Source organism: Rhea pennata, chromosome Z, assembly GCF_028389875.1.
Source record: "Rhea pennata isolate bPtePen1 chromosome Z, bPtePen1.pri, whole genome shotgun sequence".
NCBI lineage: Eukaryota > Metazoa > Chordata > Aves > Rheiformes > Rheidae > Rhea > Rhea pennata.
Window position 1 is genome coordinate 41,264,349 of NC_084702.1, and position 23,605 is coordinate 41,287,953.

At 39.8% G+C, this 23,605-nt stretch overlaps 2 protein-coding genes and 1 long non-coding RNA gene across 5 annotated transcripts in view; 2 read left to right on the forward strand and 1 right to left on the reverse strand.

Annotated features, from left to right (window-relative positions):
- The window catches only part of YTHDC2 (YTH N6-methyladenosine RNA binding protein C2), a 33,583-nt gene extending 22,371 nt beyond the window's left edge, over positions 1-11,212 (reverse strand). For both annotated transcript variants that reach the window (XR_009961191.1, XM_062599985.1), the window contains exons 1-8: positions 11,002-11,212; positions 10,606-10,696; positions 7,777-7,973; positions 5,797-5,996; positions 5,085-5,251; positions 3,045-3,147; positions 1,634-1,790; positions 401-508 (exon numbers count right to left, since the gene is read on the reverse strand). Coding sequence is in view for 1 of the 2 variants with exons in the window: in XM_062599985.1 (XP_062455969.1) it covers positions 401-508; positions 1,634-1,790; positions 3,045-3,147; positions 5,085-5,251; positions 5,797-5,996; positions 7,777-7,973; positions 10,606-10,696; positions 11,002-11,212 (1,234 nt within the window). In the remaining variant the exon portion in view is untranslated. The remainder of the gene's footprint in view (positions 1-400; positions 509-1,633; positions 1,791-3,044; positions 3,148-5,084; positions 5,252-5,796; positions 5,997-7,776; positions 7,974-10,605; positions 10,697-11,001) is intronic.
- A 298-nt stretch (positions 11,213-11,510) lies between these two features.
- Positions 11,511-20,993, forward strand: LOC134153704 (uncharacterized). Its single transcript, XR_009961206.1, has 4 exons — positions 11,511-11,701; positions 13,882-13,944; positions 19,954-20,035; positions 20,575-20,993. It is a non-coding gene; the product is annotated as an uncharacterized LOC134153704 (long non-coding RNA).
- Positions 20,994-22,301: 1,308 nt separating this feature from the next.
- Positions 22,302-23,605, forward strand: part of MCC (MCC regulator of WNT signaling pathway) — a 198,963-nt gene continuing 197,659 nt past the window's right edge. The window contains exon 1 of one of the 2 annotated variants that reach the window (XM_062599020.1): positions 22,302-22,543. In XM_062599020.1, the coding sequence (XP_062455004.1) occupies positions 22,401-22,543 (143 nt within the window). In that variant the 5' untranslated portion in view covers positions 22,302-22,400. The remainder of the gene's footprint in view (positions 22,544-23,605) is intronic. The other variant, XM_062599019.1, reaches the window with a different exon arrangement.

A 23,605-nucleotide genomic window follows, 5' to 3' on the forward strand; every position in this document is an offset into this window, starting at 1 on the left:
TTAAAACAAACAAAGGTCCTGCCTCTGTAACAGTTGCAGTTTAATTTGCACCCAAAAGTCATCAAATAATAGTTTCTGCTTCTACATCTTTCATGTGGGCAAAACAGAATTATATTCCATTCTACTCCATAATAATTAGGAAAAATAAAATAGTATCTATCAAATGGAGACAAAAAATATGTAACTATCAAAAGAAAGTGAAAAAAAATATTTTTACTTAATCTACTTAAATATGAAAACTATTAAGAGCTTAAAGATGCTTGCTTTCATCTAATCTTGTCTCAGCTAGTACTCTGTCTTTGGAATTTTACATACCGAATCATTACATTTAATTGCTCAATAAATCAATGAGCCTCATTCCCTACCCACCTCTGCCCCTCTCTCCCAAAATTATACCAACCTCGCTGTTTCTCCTTTTTGTACTTTACCATCTCTTTATTTGTATATCCAGTGCTTCGTAAAATGTCCTCCAGAAACATCTCTTTAACTTCAAAAGGTCTTCCTTGTACTGAAAATATAAATGATTCATGCTATATTAGATGTTCCCTGAGCCCATCAATAATCTTAATTAAAAAAAAAGGCAATTTTGTAGACACAAGAAATCAATTAAAAATTAAAAGTCTAGTTGAAGGGAAAACTACTACTTTCCTTGAAAAATCTTGTAAGAGTATCTTTATCAGGCATTTCTCTTCTTGATATTACTGGACTGCAAAGCAAATTAACATTTAAAAAGGCCAGTTCCAGCTGGGTAGACTGACTTCCACTAACCTCTTGAATTCTATGGAAGTACTATGGGAAGAGATGTACATGATCAACAGTTTTATTCTGTTTTTTTTTTTAATTAAAAATAGCCATTTTTGCTTAACCTTAAAGAAATGAATTCACTGATAGCTACCACTGTACGATTGACTCTTTTACAAAGGTTACAAATATAACAATAATACTGCTTTTGTGCAAGATGCCATGAAAAAGCTAAGGCTTTCATATCAGAGAAGTGTACCAAATGCTTGCTTTACTGAATACTTCCTAACAAATGAGACATTTCAAATGGTCTGTATCTCCTAACAGTTTAACCTGATTTCTTTTTCAGTACTGTGTGTTTCTAAACTACCTTTATGGACATTAAGGTTCTTCTGCATGTGAAAATTTCATCTCTAGATTTTAAGTTTCTGCTCCCTTAGTAGACTTCTGCCATAGTTGAGTTGAAATCATCCAGGACCTTTCTCTCCTTCAGATAGCCCTAGAGTAATCAGCTTTGGTTCATGTAATTTAGGAAGCAGTCAAGTAGGAACGAGAATCTACTGGAATTAATGAAAAAAATCAGACTCTCATAGATCCGAGGATCTGTAACACCCTGGCAAACAGGGCCTCAGGAATTTTTTCCTGCTCCTTGATCTGAACACCTACATGGGGCAAGGACTGGGAATTCCCACACTTACAGTACTTCCTGTGATAAAAATGCCTTTAAAAAAAATTGCAAGTATTTCAAAAGTACAACATTGTTCTAACTCTGATTAACTTCATCCAATATATTTACCATGCTCCATTACTCAGAATGATTTGCTATAGTTTACTAAGCTTTATAAATCCTACGCAGGTACAGTCAGATTTAAGAGTTGACATAAATACTTACTGTGTATTATTGGACAACTTCCAAAATACCTAATAAAAAGATTTGCATCTAGAGCAGCACTGGAAAGAATTAATTTTAAACCAGTCTGTTTTTGCAATACATCTCTCAGTTTTATTAACAAGAAATCACTGAATCTATCCCTCTCATGTACTTCATCCTAAAAGGAGGGGAGGGGAGGGAAAGAGGAAAAAAAAAAGATAAGCATCATGGATCCAAGATTACCACCTTTCGAAAAATGTGAAGTTTTTCCTACTAAAATATATATTTTCTTGGTACATTACAGCCACATTAAAAAGTGGCTTTAAATAAGGATTTTTTTTTTTTTAATACCCGAAAGTCAAACTGTTTCAAAAAGTATCATAAAGATATCAGGGCAGACTGTGCTGTTAATTAAGCCACATAGAGCTTGATTTCAGAGGCTAAGGTGAACTTCTGGAATTTTTCTAATGTTTATATTTGTATGCCTCTCACCTCCAAAACATTGGCACAAACTGACACAAACTGCTATCCTACAGAACTTACTTTCATAAACCTTCTCATTTCAGCACTGATGAGCATTTCAAGAAAACAATCTGACTTCTAATTGTGGAGTATAGATTACTAGGTCAGGTATAAGCTTTCCTCTCAGTTACATGTCTTAACTGATGCTATCATCTTTGTTGCTGCATTCTTTTATTTTGTTTTACATTATGAACTTACAGAGTAGAGATGCAAATACAAGATTTTTAGACTGAAAGCATGAGAACGTTTCATGCATTCTTGCCTGTTTCATTTTAGCACTTAAGCAATTAAAATTATGCTCTCCTCAGCAACAGAGATGTTAATTTCAGCAAGGTGATAAATTCTCTAGTTCCATTGACTTCTCAGACTCCACTGCATAAGTATTCACCTCATAAACTAACACCATTAAAGTAATTTGCTAAGAATCAGACCACTCATGATCCTGAAGATATTTATGCTAATCTGGACTTCAAAATAAAAGTACAAGAATTTCTGACACATTCACTTTGAATCATATCTACAATATCCTGTCTAAAACTCTAACATTCTTCTGGTTTCTGACACAGGACATTACAAACAACTACAGGTTCTATTCTCCCCAGCTGCATCATGATACCCATCCCTCCCCCCCCCCCCCACAAAAAAAAAATCGATTATCAGCATGAACTTAAGTGAAGTCAATAAAATTATTGTTCTACAAAAAAGTCATATGAGATACCAGATAAGGACAAAAAAAAAAAAAAAAAAAGGAAAAAAAGCCACTTGAAAGCAAAATGCTTGGCCACAGCTTCTGCCCAAACAAGAACATCTTAAGTGCTCAGCAAATTAATAAAGACCACCACCTAGAATCTCTTCTTACAGTTATTGATATGTACCTGACTCCCCCTCACATGAAATACAAGATTCTTACCACAATAACATGTGTCACTGTGGACAGAGTGCTGTCTCCCGCCATTAGTGTGCGAAGTAGTACGCCATTAGTGCAAAATGTTAATAATGTCTTCGGAGAAACCCTATTGAAGAGTACATAAAGATGTTTCAGTCCTTTGCACCATTTAACTGTGTTATGTAAATACATGCTATCTTTGCTCTATTTATTAAAAATTTAAGGATTTAATAGCTGCTTACCAGAAGGGGGGGCTGAATTATAGTTCTTTTACCAAAGAATTCAGGCTCACTATGTGTTTTTGAAAAATACCTTTTCTCAGAAAGTTCTTGAAAAACCTTAGGGCTTATGTTCCAAAACTTCAGACAGTTAATTCATTGACAAAGTCAGATTTAAATTGAAACAAACAAAAAGAGCCTACAGAGTTTGCATTGTTTAATTTACTGGAAAAAAAAATCCATGTGGACTGCTTTGCAAAAACCAGGCTCCCATTTTTCAATATATATTTCAACTGTAACTGCCTATAATTAACTGGATGACATAAAATCAGCCGATGCATGATTTTTTTTTTCTTCAGGAACTTCAAAATCTGTAAAAGCTACTACTCTGGTACCCATAGTAGAGTTAGCTGTGTAAGTTCAGAAAAAAATTGTCACTACTTTCTCCAACACTGCCTGTCTGAATTCTGAAAAGTTCCTTTATATGGTGCTCTATAGGTATTTTCTTGAAGGCACAAAACTCATTCAGTTATCATAGGTACACTTCTTTCCAAGTTTGGAATTCAATTCTTTCAACTTCCTCCCAAATTTGAAGAATGCAATCAAGATGAACTCTTGATGGATCATCTCTAATCTCTAATATTCCTCTCTAGCAGCTTCTTACAGAAATCCTCATTGCTATAACAGTTAATAGAAGTTAATAAAATAAAATAGATTATACAGGCGTGTGACTGTAAACATTCCTATTCCCACCATTTTCACTCAGTGTTGGAAATATTCCCATCCCTACCATTTGCCCTTCCAAAAACTCTCAAGAACCCTACTAGTTCATCTTAAATAATACTTTCACACTGCTTCTAGTAGCTCATCCACTTTGATCTGACTTTTACTGAGTTGTTCTTCAGCTATCATAATACTTCCACACACTAATCATACACCTCAGCTGCAACTCGTCTTTAGTACCTCTTTAAATCCCTTCATAGGCTTGTGAGCTTTTGTACGCACATTCAGATTCTTCTATAACTTAGCTTTATTGTTCTACTGAGTTTGTCTTCTTTAGCTACCTATTATCTTCTTCCACACACACCACATAACCAGCCATATCCTTTGCTACTTTCTTCTCACTCACCTCCACACTGCTGCCAGTTCCTGGAAACACCATCAACTACACCGCTAAACAAATTTAGAAATTCCACTCAATTTCAGACTTTCATCTATTCCTATTCTGCTTTAGGAACATATACCTAAAATGACCTAGAAATCTTTTTATATCACTATGCTTTAAAAAAATCAAAAGACAAAGTTGAAAAAAAAACCAACTAAATTTAAACCAAACTAGATAGGTAAGTTATGCCCAACTTCATCATCCAGAGTTTTATTTTTTTCCTGTTAGATCTCCTACTAACTCTCACTTTTGTTAGAACACCTTGGTCCTCCTACCTATCTCCAAAACTTGTAGAACCTATGCATTTTAAAGGGGAAAAAAAGGGGAAGGAGAACAAAAAAAAGAGAAAAAAGTAGGCTTGATCTGCAAGTAAGACAAGAATACTCCTTCCCATCCCCACCAAAGCACAAACTGAGCGGATGCTCCTGCAATGCACTTACGTAAGACAATCTACTACATGGAACTACAAGTCTACAGAAGAACTGTTTTTCACCCTTGAATATTCTATTACCTGAAATAATGTATGTTATACTTTACTAACTAGGATGAACTCTTTGTTTATTTGAGCCTTTATCCCAAGGGCTACAGTTTGGGCTATACCCCAAACACTGTACTTCAAAATGCACAAAGATGAAAGATAGCTACACAAGATAAGTGACTTTTTAGAAATATTGTTACTACCTGCTTTCTAATCGGATCTGATAACCAATTGTCTGGCCAATCTTTTCTCTTCTTTCTGCTGCCACTCTTTCGGCCACAGCAATAGCTGCCAAGCGCCTTGGCTGAGTGCAAAATATACGACAGGGAATTCCATTTTTGTAACAGTCATCAAGAAGGAACTGAGGAATCTATAAAAAAAAATTTGGATTTAGTTTTTAGTGTGATAAAGTTATAGCTTTCTACCACAGGGAAGAAATTTAACTGTATCTCAGTATTATACAGGTTGCAAAAGGATTTGCAAGAAGATTACCATATCAAACATACTTGAAGGGGCAGAAAGACAGCAAAAATACATCTCTAATGTCAAATTTAGGCTTCCTCACAAGCCAAAGCTTTTCCTTCCTCCTTCAGAGGGATCTTTAAAAAAAAGACTTTAAGAAAGCTAAAAGGAAAAGAGCTAAATAAAATAGCAGCTATATTTCTTAAAATATTTCAAGTTATACTAATGGAAAACTATGTCAGAAAATTGTGCAGAACCATTTACTCTTTCAATAAGCATCTGCTGGCTCAGTAATTCAAAAGCAAGAAAGTGAGTTTTATCAAAAACTCAAGGTTTTCTACTACAGGGAAAAAAAAAAAAAAGCTAGAAAATTAGCCTGAGTAAATCCTCTATTACAGAAATTTCATTAGTTTTGTATAAATATTTTTTTTAAATTTCATTGAAGTAACATACTTGAGTAGTTTTTCCTGATCCAGTCTCTCCTACAATCAAAACAACTTTATTGTCCTTAATTATTTTGACAATTTCTTCCTGTTTTTCAAAAACTGGTAGTGATTGCCTGAAGGAATCAAACTCCGATTCTCCTCTTTTCACTGGAACTTGAGGGATACCATTGTTAAGGCGTCCACTAGTCTTGCTCATTTCTCTGTTTTCTGAGAAGAGAAGTTACAATTCATATACACACAGACAGATACAAAAGTCACTATTACTGAATAATCCTAAAGAAAAATGAGCATCCCTGACTTTATGTGCATCTCTATAAACAAAGTGACACACCCATCACACATTTAAAGAACACATTCATAGTAAGGCATCCTGTTTCTGTGCTTGAAATAATTTTAAAGAAGTTACTACTTTTATAGCTATTTTGAGGAGAAAAAAAACCACATAGCTTTCTCAAAACATTGCTCAAAGTAGTCTGAAAATATTTATTATGCATCAAAAGCAAAAAGAGCTAGAAAATAAATTTGAGAAGAGTAGTCTAGCATATTTTCTTGGCTTTCGTATCACTTTTAGACATCGGCATTTCCACAGTTTGCAGAGAAATAGTGACTCCATAGTTAAATAAATGATTTTTTTAATTTACTTGAAACTGACAAATATGTCTTCTCAGAAAAAAAAAATAACTTTATTGTACTTCATACTCTTCCTTTCACATTCTCTCTCGTTTTCATTACTTTCTCTTAGGCCATCTTATACAGTCTAATGCTCTGGTCCAAATGATTTATCTTAAGTAACACAAATTATGCAAAATAAATACACACAATGTGCACCATCACGTATTATAAAGTAATACGTAAGTATTCAAAGAACTTGTAAATCTTCAGAACTACAGACTGCTTCAAATTCAGTGGTATTTACTAACACTGAATTTGCTTTTTTTTTTTAATGAAAAGCTTGATGTAAATTCAATCACATATATGTAACGTGATTAACAGCTTAATATATTAAATTACAAGTAGTATTGTCTTGCCAAGAATGATGCAGACTAGCAGATTAAAAGGACCAAAAACCATAAAAGTAATATCCAGGAGTAGTAAAGAGATTAATTTTACATTCTTTATTAGTTTACACCTTCCTTTTCTAAGGAGCTGCTATTAAGTACTTTTATTATCATTTCCCTCTGTTTGATAAACAATTCATTAACCTACTAAAATATCACCTAATGAAAATTAATAAAAGAAGCACTTAAAAGCATGAACCATCAAAAATATGAAATACTCAAAGGAAAAAAGCACACTGATGGAAGTATTTTTTCTGCACTACATCTAGTTTTGTGCACAAGAACAGAATGCAATAACCTTGTTAAAATTATTCTGTGTTAAAACAACAAGAACAACAAAAAAATCCCACCGATATATCAAAAGTATGTCTTACAATGAACTCTTTCGTGTTCTGGAGATCCAGCTCAGATAATTAAGTTTTTAGTTCACAATCAAGTGCACTGTTAGAAGATGACAATAGAAAAATAGATTTCTTGTTTTATCAAGAATATGCATTTCTCTGAGCAGTAAAACAAATACAGCCTGGTTTCCTAATAACATTGTTCTCACACAACAGTCTTGAGAGCCTCTCTTTCTTCACTTCCACCTCAGAACTTGCAGGAATTCATGTCTTTGAGAAATGTACTTTTCCAGCCAAATTTGGTTGGAACTGGCCAAAAGATTCAGAAGTAACTTGGGAGAAAAGGAGACACCAAAATGTGGATGACATGATTGCTTAAATTATATTTCCTCAGGCAAACATGTTTACAAGACTTTATACTAAAAATTAAAGGCCAAGAGAATTAACTGATTTGGGGCACTTTTCCATTTGGGGTGGGAGGAGAAACAGAAAGAAAAGTTTTTCGTTTTGTGGTTTGTGGGTTTTTTTGACTGTTTTTTTAAACAGTGTTGATTTACAAGTCCATATCAGAACACACAATGAACATACCAGCTTCAACAGCAAACGCATTTCCTCGCTCAGTCTTTGGCAGAAGTTCTGTTCGTTCTTTATTTGTGACAGGAAACCTCTGAATTAAGCTCCGCACAGCATGTTTCGTATTGGGAGTCAAACAGCATGACATTACTGCATGTGCCATTTCTGATCCATCTTTCTTCCTTACGGTCAGGTATCGATTTGCTCCTTTCCTGAAAGGAAGAGAAATTGTGTATTATGGATAAGTAACGTATTTACCTCTATGTAATGATATTTAACAAAAATTCTTTCTTGACTACTTTAACATTATTTTCAAATAAAAAGTCATCTAGAAACCTGCAGGTACACTGCACTAAAACATCTACCACCCAAACCACTTGCTGTTAACATGAAGTAGTGTAGCACAAACACTGGAGAATTCTGGTGTCCAAATCTTGTATAGTTTTACAGTTAGGCTTCCATAATGTAACACTGTTCAGTAGTCCTTTCTTTTAAAGGGCTATCATTGCATTTGTTTACCAAAAGACCGTAGATAGCTCCATATTACACAATGATTTCTAGACAAATTTAAGAGATCTAGAGGTTGTTAAAATCAACAAATAACAAGCAACAGAAAAATGACCTGTATTCTAGTAACATTAAAAGCCTTAAGCAAATCCAGTAAAACAAACAAAACGCACCTAGATTCCTATAATGCTCATTATCAAAGCAAGTTTTACAATTTAGAATTATAACCAATACATTTAATCATAATACTTCAGTGTAAACAGTTACTGCTGATTTCTGCTAAAACTTAATTCTGATGCTGAAATGCAAAGAACTGCTGTAAATACGTCTGAAATCTAACTGTGCTGTGCATGGGCTACAATAAGCTATCAACGCATTTTGAACATGACTTGCTAGGATAATATCATAAGGTCATACCAGAGCCAAATACTCTGCCTTTGACAGGGGTTAAAAGATGCACTGGTGGTAAAGTGGCGCACAGAGCCGCTTTCTAAGCTATTAGCTTGGGTTCAGCTCCTTGCCAATACAAGATTTCAGAACTACAAAAATATTGAAGCTGAAACAGCGATCAAAAAAGCACTCATCTAGGGAAAAGTTGTCAGAATAGAAAAGAATCGTGCAGCAATACTTCCCCTGAGTATGCTCCTAGCCTCGAGTAGTTTACATCTCAGCAACTTCTTGTACACAACCACATGTACACCAACTCAATGTTGGAAAAAAACCCATGCTGGCTATGAAGAGCTTACAGTAAGGTTTCTGTAAATATTAACATATGCTCGGTCAACTGAAAGGAAAAAAAAATATGGACACAAAATACTGTCTCGTGGTTCCCAAAAGTTTCTGCTATTTATTCAGCTTAACCAACAAGTACAGACACGATAGTGAATGTTAACATTAAAATAATACTCTGTCAAGAAACACAATGATGAAAACCAATCATGATCAAATTTTTAAATAAAGACTGATCATTTCAAATGCTATTTTAAGAAAATTATTGAAGAAATTTAGTGAGACTAAACCCAAGTAGAACACTGAAGTCTAGAAAAACAAATTTCCTTTTTAATTCATATGCAATGTATTATTACAGCCAAAAAAGATAAAGTTTGTATCTTCCTAGGTGAGCATTCCCTTTTTCTGAGTTGATCAAATTTTAGTTCAATTGTTTTCCAAGATTCTTATCACCCTGAACACTCTGGATAACAGAAAAAACTGTAAACAATCTACCATAGAACCTACTAGGAAACTGCTTACAGACACTTAAGTAGCTTTACAAAGAACCAATAAGGATTCAAACAGGCTTTACCAGCTATAGTTCAGCCCAGGCACTGCACAATCCAAGCATGTTTCTGCTGACTATATGGGTGTTTCTAACATGGCTTTCCAATGCTCCCTGTTCCCAAAATATGATACAAAGATACAAAAGTTCAACTAAACTTATTGCCTCAGGGATTCACCTCAAAATCAGCTGCAATACTTCTGAGACTGGAGTCAATATAGAAGCAAGATGGTTTCAAAAGAGCTTATTCAAGCACAGTGAAGGGAAGATATGCATCCAGCACGAACAATACTGAATTGTGCTTACCCACTGAAAGTTGGCAGGTTAGTATTAATCAAAGAATTGGTATTTTCTGCTATTTTTTGTGAGAATCATTAAATTTCACCAAAAGTGAAGAACAGCAAATGCTGCTACAGCTATACAACAGTTTACAAAGGAAAAAAAATGGCATGGCACTCCATCTGAGTCTTTTCTTAACTTTTCCCTTCTTATTGCTCTGCCATCTCACATCCCAAGGAAAATACATTCTTGGCTTTTATCCAAGCTCATCAGGTAAATAAACATGGATTTTCTCTTCAGAAAATCAGAGTGGGGCAAGAGAAAGAAAATTTCAAATATCTGCAAAGGAATCCTTCTTTCCTGCCCTTCTCAACAAAAGCACTACTTTGCAGCTGCAACAGCACCTCCATGTGATTTTACTCTGTCAAATTCTCAGATACTATGTAAAAACTTTGGGCACAGGGTAGTGCAGTTAAAGCAGAACTGAACTTGGTAAGTAGTTTTTTCTTTTTTTTTTTTAATGAACACATGAAAACCAAAAGAGAGTAAAAGGGCAAGCTATCTTAAACTAAGCATGTCACAAGCTAGACCTAAAACAAAGCTAAAGACAACCTTACTCTGTCTTTCCTTTTAGCCTTTTCTCCTTAGTACAATCTTTTGTAAAAATGCAGGCAACACTAGAAATACAGGTCATTTTCCAGCTAAGAATGAAATCTCATGCGTTTGCAGCTAGCAATTAAATTTCATACATTTACTCTGAACTAAATCATGTTCCAACTTACCCTTTACTTTTAGAAATCAGACCAAGAGACTGACTGAGACGGTGAATAAAAGCTCTTTCAGTACTAGTCAAAGAAGAAGGAAACTCCATTTCTAGAAACACGATAAAGAGAACAAATGCGACAATACAACGTGCAACATTCTCGACGCCACCGCCTCGGTGTTACGCGTTTTTCACTCTCCCAAGGCCACACGCTAACGTCTTCCTGCGGAGGGTGGTAAAGCCCGCCGCCGCCGCCGCCGCCGCGCGCTCGCACCTGTGAGGGCGGAGGGCTCGCACGGGCGCGCCGCTCGCCTCACAGAAAGGCGCCCGCTCGGGGCCCGCCCGCCGGCGCCGCCCGGTGCCCCGGGCCGCCCTGCCCCCTCCCCGCCCCCGGCCGCCCGGGGCCGCCGCGCACCTTTCTGCTCGCCAAAGCGGAACCGCTCCAGGGCGATGTTCACCGCGATCTTCACCTCCTCGTCGATGCGGATGTCCTTCAGCCCCTTGGCGCGGCCACGGCCCGCGCCGGCGGCGCCCGCGGCAGGGGCGGCGGGGCCTCCCGCACCGCCACCGGCACCGCCGCCCGCGCCGCCAGGCTGCCGCGGGGAGACGCTGCTGGGCCGCGACATGGCCGAGCGGCCGCAGGGGACGCGGCGGGGAGCCGGGAGCGGCGCTCGCGCCCACCGGCAGCAACCGCGGGCGGAGGCGCGGCCTGAGGAGCAGGGGGCGGGGCGGGAGCGCGCAGCGTCGTGACGTGCGTGCGTGCGTGCGTGCGTAGGGCCACCCCGGCTCCGGGGGAACCTCCCCTCCCCCCGCCCCCCTCCCGCCCCTCCCGGGTCCCGCCGGGCCGCGGCTCCGCCCCCAGGGCGCTCGGGGGCGAGGCCACGGCCAGGGCCGAGGCGCAGGCTCCGCCCGTTGGAGCGGTCGCGCGCGCGGCCGTTGGCTCCGCGGCGTTTCCCGTGGAGGTGCCGCGGGCGGCGGGAGGAGCCGGGCCGGTCGCCTCCCCGGAGGTGATCCAGGAGCGGGCTCTGGCCCGGGGCGCGCTGCAGTAGCTGAACTGCGGAGTTTCCAGGAAACTTCGGATCCGCTGCACAGCGCAGTTGCTGAGCGATGCGCAGGTGGGTAAGATCACCTCAGCCTTCAGCCTCCTAGTCGTGAAATACTGGTCGTGGTACATTTTGTACAAGCTGTTTAGTCCTTGAGTGGTTTGGGGACTTTGCTGGTGTTCTGAGTATTCCTTAGGTCAGTAAATAACTCTTTGGGTAAGGTCATCATCCTCTGAGCAATTTCTTTTGACTCCGTGCTGAGAATATGAAAAGAATAAAGTCTTAGGCCTGGCACAGGATCAACAACTGAAGCTTGCCTCTTTGGAATGACTCCTTATTCAGTCCTCGACCACGTTTTGAACTTTTGAGCTTGTTTTGACCAGAAGCAAACTGATCCTCAAGTGTAAGCATCAGTGGTGAACTGAGTAGACAGCAAACACTGTCTGATGTGGCTGCCTGAACAATACCTGTTAAGAGAGCTCTGCCAAAGCTGTATACAAAGGTCATTTCAGCATAGATCTGCTCTGAGGAGTGGCATTGGAGTTGAAGGTTTTCTTGGTCGCAAGGTTATTTAAATCTTCTCAGTTTTTTAATCTGGTTTGCTTCCTGCATGTTTTCAACAGAAACATTTAATGCTATTTAGCTAAAGGTATTTTTGTGATAATTGATAGTATAAAGTTTGAGCACATCACATTTATTAATGTATTAAACTTTGTAACATCACAAGATAAGGATTCCTTTTCCTTATTGTTGACAGTAATAAATGAGAGATGATATCTGGTTTGAAAGAGTCACGTTGGAAATCTGTAATTATGAACATAGATCTGTTACCAGTTCCTATGTCTTAGCAGCATTGGCTTGGCTTCCTACAATAAATGAATATGATTCTGGAAAATTGTATTGCTGGCTGTATTCTGACATCAAATTTGCGATCTTGTGTATAAAGCAGCTCATAGACATAATTCTTAGCTGTTACAGTAAATCAATCTGTAAAGCTAAGAGTGTGATGTAGCTGGATCCTGCATAATGGATCTCTTAATACATACTTTGCTTCTTCCTTTGCCATATTGACTTTCCAAGGCTAATAAATGCGAAAAAGCAGGAAAATATTATTTTAGTTACTCAGAAAGACATGATTCAAAACACACAGTGAGTATACGCACTGAATAAGAAGGAAGCATTTTTATGTAGTCCTTCTTGAAAATAAAGCTGCATTTTTAAAGTGTGTGGCCTGAATTCACGGCTAAGGTAGTTCCATTGGTAGCATTATACCAGGAGTTGATTTGTCTGCAGGAATTTAAGACAGGAACTCATAAAATATTAGTAAAATAAGGGGAAGCTTGACTTACTAAACTAATAAAGTTTAAATTTCACACATTGTAAAGATGTGTGGGGTGCTGGCATATTAAAACTAGATTAAAACTATCAGTTAGCTATAGATTTTTGTCACTATAAATATGCTGAAAAACCTCTCAAACAGCCAATAAATCATACTCGCAGAACTGCTGATATAAATTGGAGGAGTCAGCATTTATGTAACAAAATCTACTGATTTGTAGTTCCATGCTACAAGGAAGCAGAAGGAAATTTTCTTAATGAGTAGTTGTTATCCCTATATTGCATGCTACAACAAGTGCTTAGTCCTGCTAAGCGGTTGATTACAATCTGTAAGGAGTGCAAAAAAACAGAGTGAAAACAGAAGTTTACTGTAAGGTAAGCTCACGTGTTATGGAGCACTTGTGCAAACTGGTCTCCTGGTTTTGAACACTTGTGAATATACTTCCAAAAAGTCACTAAGGGTCATTCTAGACCACCACTGAGGCTGCCCTCCAGCCCAGACTTGCCTACATACAGGCAGTGAGCTGGGGAAGGACAAACAGCAGCACACTCTTTGCAGCATGTGGGATCCAAATGTGCCATATTATCATGCCATAGGACATGCCCCCACAACCTGTCTGTCAGGCCAGAGGAGAGAAGCAGAAGGCAGCGTGCATCATGCTTGCTGGTGTTCAAGAGGTGCTTTTTCACAGCCGCCTAAGTTTTTCACTCTGAGGAGCGGCACGATCTTTCCTTTACTAATGGGCACATGGATCTGCACGATTACGCTTACCAATATATGGGATTTGAGAGTCCTGGGTTTTTGTTGAAATTAGAGATGGAGATATGTCATTTATTATGATAACCGCAGTGAAACATTATGTGTTTAAAACTTTGTTTCAAATTTAAGTCTGTTACATGTGCTTTCCATTCAGGAGGCAGTATGAACAGAGGAGCAGATTAAACAACTCATGAAAAATGAAGTGAAAAATGAAACGGTAAGCAGCAAAAAAAATAAGCAGACTATGACTAAGAATTTTTCTCTTTTACTGAGAAAAATTCTAATGAATGTATATAGCTGGTGTGTGTTGTTCGTGTATCTGTAAATTGTGTATATATGTATACTACACGTCTAATCCTCCCCAGCACAGCCATGCCAGCCAAAGGGCCCAGTTCATTGCAGATGCTGCCATTTCTTTCATCAGTCACTGTTTATTATCTTTCTGTGGCCAAGAAAACATTGTAAGTGCAGTTCTGACAGCAGATACTTTTTTCCCTATAGAATTGCTGTGTCTTTTTAACATACTGATTTCTCAGAATTACTTGCTGAGTAATGTGGTCTAACACTTAGGCCTAACTACTTATTAGTTGTTTTCTTTCAGGCATTTGCTAAGAAAGGTCGATGCCTCTGATATGAGTAAATGCAGTATAGCATTTCCTTTAAACTTCGTGCTGTTACCTCTGGCATTCTGTCTCCAGCTGGGGTCAATATTACATGTAGAATTGTAACAGGAAGATATAACAAACCATCTGAACAATATAAATCCAAAACAGCTTTGGTCTTTGTTTCTAAGTTCTTAAACATGGTGGCTTATGTATATTCCTTAAACATTTTATATTAACAAAATTTACTAGCTGAAGATTTTCTTATTATAATTAATAACCCATTAGACTTTTTGAAACCGTATTTCATGGTTGGCCTCAGAAATACATTCTGGCTGAGGAGTTCCACAGAGCAAATATTTCCAGAATAAGAATTACTTCCTTCTGTCACCATAGGTCTGAATGCCCAATATATATTTTTATGTAAAGTGGTAAGAGGCAGCAGAGTTTTATGCATATTCAAATACAACTAAGCATTCTTATTTTGCCTTCCTCAGAGGCCTTTTATTATGTAATGGTTTTTACTGTCTTGTTTTTACTTTGCGTAAAATTCTCCCTCTCCTGAATACTGTAAAACTTCACAAAGATGCCACTATAGCAAAAAAAAAAAAAAAAAAAAAAAAAAAAAAAAAAAACTTTAAAGGAAATTTATAAAACAAATCTAGCCATTATGTACTATGAATTTTTCAGCACAGAATGCAGTACAGCTGCGCTAGCATGATGTCATGCCTGAATCAACTGAGGCCAAGCTTAGTTTTGGTGCTGTAGTGACAAACCCTCTGGTTCCAGAGGTAATGCTCAGTTTCCTTAGGTCAGTCTTTTATGTTCTGAGGATGTGTAAGCTAAAGAAAAGTTCACAAAAAAAGGGATAAGAAACTTTCAGAGTTTCTCTGTATATCATATTTTATAATTTTTTAGCAATTAAATTACCTGTACGAGTCTGCTGCAGGTGAATATACTGAACTATTTGTCACTGTCTCCAACATCAATTTATGAAGGATATCTTATTCACTATCCTATTGTGGAGAGGAAAATTGACCATGTTTTGTTTGTTGTGGTTTTTTTTATTACTTGGAAAAAAAGTTTCAAGACTGCATCATGTAGCAGAATTGCCTACGTCTGTCTTTTATAACAAGATATTTGTTACATGGATTCACAATTTAAAATCTACTGATCAATGTATGTTGCTTGGATCTTAATGATTTTGCTCTTAAATTAAGTTTTCATTTGGTGCAGGTTTTTTTGTTTGTTTGTTTTCATATAATTTCCATTGTCAAATAATGTACATTTTGTCACAAAAGAGAACTCATATAACTGTTTCCTCACTGATGGGTTGCTGGTCTTCCCTTCAAGTTTAGTGCTTAGAAAACAAGTTGTATATCCAGTGATGAGTCATGATCTTTGGTTATAAATAATCTCTGTTCTGTAATAATGATAGTTTTGTCTTTGATTTGGCTGCGCATATCCTATATCACTCTTTAAAAATGTCTAACTGTTGCATAGCAAAATTATATCTACTATATCTACTATATTTAAGATTTAGGTCAAATATGCTCCAGTTCTTCCAATAACTGTCTCCATTGCTACTCCCTCCTAAAATATGAAGCTGTAGTTCCTGAGTGAGCAAATGACAGAGGGCAGCAGTGAGGGTAAGCGATGGAGAACATGGAGGATGGATAGCGCTGCCTAAACAGTAGCAGGTTTATTATGCTTGAAATATTATAAAGGCAGTACAAAAATTTCAGAAATCTCATGTCTTATCAGGTTGAGAGGTTAACTGAAGGTAGAAGGATTTTCATACTTGTCATTTGTATGCTTGTGTCTCTATTGAAATTGGAATTCATTGGAATTGATATATTCCCTAGAGAAATTTAATTAGGCTGAATCAGCATTTCCTGACAGTACACTGTTTCACTGAAATATTTTGACCAACATTATACTTGAGTTGCAGATATTTTCTGGAGCACAGAACTTGTTTAACTATTGCAGCCGTCAGCAGTCTGCAGAAATAAAAAGTTATCAAGGTTATCTCATAGCAACAGTGTATGAGAAGGCTATTTATCTTTAAAATTGTCCCTACTTTTTTTCAACCAAAGTAGCATTCTGTTAACAGAGATACACTTTCAAAGAAAAAAACTTTGATAAAAAAGCAATGGAAATAACTGTTTAATGTCTTTGTCTAAATATATATCAAAGAAATTCGGGAAATAAATGTTCTGTCATGTACACAGATCCAAACTGTAGACGTACATGCAAGATTCAGGACTGTGCCAGGTTGCATGTAGTAGGAGAGTGTTTTAGGATATTGCTTGGAAAAAGACAAACTTTTTCCCGTTCACATTCATTATCCTTAAGCAAATATACATCCTTTAAAACAGAACTGTTTTACAAGGTGGTTGAGCATTATAAAGGTGAAGAAGGAATAGAAAGGTTCTCAGAAGAATGGCATACAGACTCCTAATATCATATCTAAATGAAAGTATTTTCATTTTTAAACAAAATATATCATTTTAGCCAATCGTGTTTTGTAGCAGAAGAAAAAAACCACACACAAAAAATAAAAAATATATTTTCTTTTGAAAATACTGCTTTGATGAAGAATTTTCAACTGGCTATGCTTGATAGAACTTCCATAGTAAAGGCTGCATGAGACTTGCATTTCTAGCAGGAGTGAATTACTATGCCTGTCATGTGAGATGGATCTAAATGAAGTAATGTGAAAAGGATAATATAATGTCTCTGGACGTCAGGATTTTGGTGAGGATTTAAGTAGCAGTTTCCTAGCTAAACCATGGCTCTGGTGGAGGCAAATACACTTTGCTGTATATGGGAATGTTTTAAATATTATTTATTTAAACTCACGTTATGTATCCCTTACTTTTGATTTTGTTTCACTGAAGACAGATAAACAAAGATGGTCTTTATTGAAGGCTACTGAAATCAAGGATAATCTTTCCTTTGATATCACCAGCCATTGGTTTCAGTCCTTATATATGTTAAAAACTTCAGTCTGAATATCTAAGCAGTTACAGAAATTTAAACAGCTAAAACCCCTGAAATACATTACAGTAACATCAGAGCATGCGTGTTTTAAGCTATTTATTAAAAATAAATAATATATATTAATATACACTTTCCATATTGAAATTTGTTTACATGTAAAAAATATAGATGTTACGCAGGTCATTGATAGGTGCAGATTCAGCTAAGGGCTGTAGATGCTGGCATATCCTCCACTTCTTATTAGTGTGGTATACATGTGCCAGATAGTATGATGTGAAAATGACTGGTGACTGCACATATCCACTATACATTTCCCAGATGGACCAAAATGCCTGCAAAACAGATTAAGAGCCTCCATACCTCACTTTATTGTGTCTTCCTGGTGAGATTATGGCAAGGCCCCAAGGGCGTTGCAGGCCCTTCCCAGTCCAGCCCAGGGGGCTGTCAGTCCCTGCCCCACAATGGCACCCTGCCACAGCCAGGCCTCTGTCCAGCCAAGGCCCCTGCTGGCCCCGACCCACGGGTGCCTGCTCTGTCCCCACAGTGATGCCCAATGCCCTGGTGCCCTGCTCTCTCGTGAGGGCCTTGCCCTGCCATTGCCAGGAGCTGCTGGCCATATGGCGCCCTGAGAAATTAAGCCATTCTCCATAGGAGTCCCAGGTGTATCTCACTTGTGTGCACAGCTATGGTAGGCGCCAACGGCACTTAAGGCTCAAGTCTCGGAAAAGTATCTCGAGGTGTGAGAGAAGTGAAGAGAAGCAGCTCAGATAGCTAGTTTTCACATCATTACTATCTGTCTCAGACTACACAGTCTCCTTTTTTTGCATGGTAAGCATCCATGAGAAATTTAATGTTTCCTGAGTAGTATTAACATCGTTTTTGTTATTATATATATGTGTGTGTGTTCCTATAAGTAAACAGGTAAATACAGAATTGCCGGCGAACAGGGGAGTGCACAGAGCTATGACCCCAAAGGAGCCAAAACTTCCACAAATTGTAACTAAAACAATGCTTGAGACAGCAAATGGTTGTCATTTATTAATTACTATAAAAACTATAAAACTAACTGCTTTCTGTAATATTTGCAATGTGTTTTAAAGCATGGCATTTACTGGTCTTGGCATTCAAAATCTTTTCTGCATTTGGCAGAAGCAGCAGTCCATTAAAGACAAAGACTTCAGGGATTTTGAAGATTTTGAGTGATCTGGACTCAGTGTGCTAAATTTGACGTTACCTTCCAGGCAGTCTTCCTATATTCTCATTTCTCTGTCCTCATTCTATCTTGCCTGAATAATTAGGTAATTGATTAACTCTTAAAATGTGCTATGTGTTTTAAAATTTGTTCATAAATGTGGCCTGAGGTGCTGGCATGCACTGGAAAAAAAATGGGTATCATAAAGCTACCTGTCCCTCTTGCCTCATTTCCATTTATTGGCGGAAGCTAGGACAGAACACTGCTGTCCCAGCTAAAAAAAAAAAGTGGGTAGAAAGTTTGCTTAAGTTAGCTAGTAGCCTGCCAGTACACACTTTCTAGTGGTGTCAGTCAGTTTACAGGGAAATACTGTCTACCTAAGAACCTCATGGAGGAACATGGAACTTGAGAAGGTAAGTATGTCTGGCACAAATGAAAAAGGGTTGGGTGCAGAAATTATAAAAAGGTAAGGGCTGGTATTCTGGAGAATCACATTCTTGATGCTTTAAGAAAGTACTCCACTGCACAGCTTGGCTATCTTGCTTAAAGGAATATTACTGAATTAGAACTCACACCTACTGTTTGAAATCCTAAGTTATTGGTTGTTTTGTTTGCTGGTTTGTGGGGAGGTTAATCTTAAGAGTACTATGGCTGAAACCTGTGTAGCAGGAAACTTTTTTTCTAGTCAGCTGACTTAGGTCATTTGGCAGCTTTCTACGTACAGTCAGTTTACCTGTTTTCTTATGTAAAACAGCTGTAGCTAGATTGTGATATGTGTATAATGGTTTTCTTTTCCTATTGTTGGATACCTAACTTTAGATATTCTAGATTTGACTTTTAGAGATCACAAGGACTTAAATTTCCTGTTGATTTGGTGGAAGTCTTAGGAGCCCAGAACCTCCAGAAATCAAGTAGTTCACACTATCTTTGAGATCTCAGATTTTGTCTACATAAATACTGGAGAATAAATGTGACTAATATTGGTACAGCATTGCTCTTCCTGCTTGCATTGGTTTTCAGGTATATTTTTGCATTTCAGTGTAGAAATCAGGATATTATGGAACGTTGATTGTAGAATAACCTAATGTTGAAAAAAAATTATGGGTTCATTTAACTTAAAAGATGAAACAAAAATAGATTGACACTTAAGACCCTCAGTTTCAAAAACAAAAACTGCAAACCCTCCTTTTGAGAAATATCAAACTTGTTTGCTGAGAGGGGTAGACTGAGGAGGACAGGCAGCAGTATGGTCACCTTACTGCTTGCCCTTCTTCCCTGTTTTCTTTCCACATCTTCCTGGACACCACTCATCCTTCCCACCAGGGACAGTGAGAATGGACTTCAGGAAGGATAGTACCTTCTGCTGCCAAGCTTGTTGTCTGCTTTAAATACGGTTTTTGCCATCTGAAATTCATATTTTTGACTGCAGGAGTGGACTACCACACAAGTCATAGCAGGCACTGAGAAGTCTGGAGAACTACTGCTTATACTTCTGCTTCCTAGCTGATGTGGTATGTCTTCTTTTTAAAGCTTGGATTTGGATCAAGATACCAGTCACTAAGCTCAAGTGGTTTTATTCTCTTTTGCTCCATATCACAACTAGGATATCAGCTGTTCATAGCAGTTAGATGAAAGTGTCTCCAGTGAGTTTTGTAAAAGGAAAAGTTAGAAACTACTGTTTAGGTTTAAAGAAGAGTCTTGGGGCTTGCCTTGAAGATGCAAAAATTAACAACAACTTTTGTCCCTCCTCCCTCCAAGGGGAAAAGCTGTCAGAAAAGACTCAACAGATACATATTTGCTTATATTTGCTCTGGTCATTGCTAATGTCTTTCTTAAGTTAGTTATTTACCTGTTTCCTTCCTTCGGAGGAAACATTGTTTTAGGAGTGCTGTATGGTTAATAAGAAAATACATGTGCTATATTTGCATAATGTGTGCAAGAATTCTTGTGTCTGGTGTTGAACAGCTACAATCTATGGGATGTGGCTGAAAAACAGTGATCTTGTGACTGGCTGTCCAGCTGATCCAGCAACTTTCTGTTTTCAACATAGAAGAAACAGCTGCAGTGAGCAAATGGACTCATGCACGAAAAACATCCTTCACAGGACAGAGAAAGAGCAACTGTTGGTAAGACTAAGAAAGAGACTGGAGGTCAAAAGTGGAACATGATGTAAATCTTCGAAGACTACAGACTGTATATATTCTGAAAGAGGAAGGCTGCTTATGGGCTTTTTCTGCTTCCATTCTCTTGATGGAGTATGTAAACATGTTGGACAGAAGCTTGGGGCTATACTCCATGCTTTAGCCATCCACCAAGCAGTGCTCTGGGTAATGGAAACTGGAAAACTGCAGAGACTGAGAATACATGAGTGTATATTTGTACTTGCCAACAGTTTTATCTTATAAAAACATAGAGGCTCTTTGCCTTGCAAAGACTTAATCAAGATGCAATAAATATTAACAATAAGAACTACTGGCATCAGTTATTCTACTTGAAAGGAACTGTGTGCCAAGAGGAGTTTGATTACTTTGTTGACATTACGAATTCACGAGCCATTGTCAACAGCCAGGAAGATCAAGCTGTTATGTAGGAAGAGCTGACTATCTTCAAAGACTGTATAGGAGTAGAATAACATTTGATAGTATGAATAGAAATTATATGTCCTTTATAAAGCAGAATTTCTTCCATACGCAGAAAATAGGATAGGGGAAGACTTAGCGGACCTGATTAATCACAGGATGGCAGAGTGACAAATGTAATGCTACTGTGAAACAGGCAAATGCTGTTCTAGGCTATTTCAAAATAGGTATTTCCAGTAGGCATTGATAAGGGTGTCAGGGATACTAAAGGAAATGAAGAGGCTGTCCTGTATGAATGAGATGAAAGGGCTTGTTTAATCTGGAAACCTGAAGACTGTAAAGGAAATTAATTTTCTCTAAACGCAAAGGAGGCAGAAAGATCAGGATGATGGGGGAAGCCATGAATAAGTTTGGAAATTAAGTACTTTTTAAGCACCAGAGCAGGCACCATCATGCCCGATTATGAACTGTTGGAAGAGAAAATATAATTACCACCTTTTGAGGTAAAATTTGATAAATAGAGAGAAAATAGTTTGTATCAGTAGCAAGAGGGGCCGGTGTTCTGTTCCTGGAACACTCACCTGTTCTATCGACCACCAAAAAAACTGAAGCTTGTACATAGTGCTACTGAAAAAGCTATTTTTTGTTTTAGTTTGTCTAAGCTGAGCTTTACAGGTGCGCCAAAGTCAAAGGTGGCCGCAGCTCTCCTGCAGCAGGGAGCAGGACCTGTGTGAATGCCAGGGCCTGACAACTGACATGGAAGGAGAACAAGGCCCCCAGACCCCCTGGGCAATCCAGGGAGATTTGCCCAGCACTCGCTTGCTGGTCCCTAGGGGGCTGGCCTCCGAAATTAGGAGAGCGGCCAGCCCCGCTTCGGCTAGGCCACTCGCTCCCTCGCACGCCACAGTGGCTTTTGGCACTGAGGGAGGCTGGGGGAGAGATGGAGGAAGGACCTAGCGAGGCTCTGCCTAGGAGCCTGCACAGGAGGCGAGCGGGGCGGGTGAGCCGCCCTGCCGCCGAGCCCCACCAGCCCTGCCGCTCCCGGGGGGTCCCGGCCGAGCCGGGAGGCGGCCCCCGCGCGCCTGCCCGAGGCCCAGGGCCGCGCCCGCCGCGGAAGGTGTCCGTGGGCGGGGGCCGGCGCGCGCCGCGGGCTCGCGCGCCGCGGGGCCGCGCGCCGGGGCTCCCCGCCCCCGCGCCTGCATTGTGCTGCCGCTCGCACTTTGCAGGCGCGGCGGGACTGGGAATCCCGGGCGCCTCAGGCAGCCTCGCTGCCGCCTCCTTCTCCAGAGCTGGGCGCATGATGGCGGCAGCCGCCGTAGTGGAGGTGAGCGTGAGCAGCGCCGGGAGCAGCAGCAGCGATACCTCCAGCACCGGCGAGGAGGAGAGGATGAGGCGCCTCTTCCAGACCTGTGACGGCGATGGGGACGGCTACATCAGCAGGTAGCAGCAGCGGGAAGGCGGTTCTTTGTGCGGAGGTTCCCCTCGTCCCCCGAAGTGGCGTCTCAACTTCCCAGCAAGTTTGCTGCGGAGAGTCTCAGCAGTTTGCAAAGCGCAGCACAGTGCTGGGGGCGGGGGAAGGGGGTCGGCGGCGCCTCCGTGCCCGCCCCGAGTCGGACCGTCCGCCCCCCCAAGCTGCGTGCGGAGCACTGGGCTGCCGCCGGGGCGGCGGCGGGGAGCCTGGGCGGCCCCAGGGCACCGGCCGCTCTGCTGCGCTGGGGCTTCTGCCTCCGGGACCGTGAGCGCCCGGCGCTGCCCGAGCTGCCGTCCGTCCGGCCCGGTAGCTGCAGGGAGCCCCTCTGTAGCGCAGCCCAGCGCTGCCAGCTCGCGGCTCTAACGGTCGTTATCGCCTCAAGCGGCGAGCGCGCGCGGGCCGGGCCCCCCCCTCCCCCCCGCCGGCAGCCGTTGGCGACCGTTGGCCCCCGCCGCGTTCCTCAACGGCCGCCCGGCTCTGGTGCGCGCGAGCAGCGTGCGGCTGAGGGCGTGGGGCTCGAGGTCAGCGCTTTGGCCGTGTGTTACAACAGCTGCGTGGTTTTACGGCAAGGCTTGATGCAGAAAAATGCAAGACCTTTAACTTCCGCGAGGTCTGGAAGTTCAGGTCTTCTAACCCAGATGTTTTTGATGACCGAATGCATTAGGCAGGTGATTTCTGTAAGTAAACAAAGTTGGTCAAAGATAAAACTGATGCAAGGTGTTGGGGAAGACATATCTATCAGAAACACTTCTGTTAGATCAGCTGACGTGCTTGGGAAAAAATTAAGGTCTTTTTGGGCCCTTCCTCTGGTATGTCTGCTTTTAAATATGTCAGTCCAAAAAGATGAGACTTCTTACAGTAAAGTTTTGCCATACTTAAATCTGGAGTAGTGGATGATGCCTTAGATATGATAGTCTAAGATAAAAGTAATCTCAGTTTATGAGAATATCTAATTTTCTTGTGTTCTTTTTATATTCTTGTATTATAACCTTATTTAAACTCCTATATCCAGTCCTCCTTTTAATTTCAGG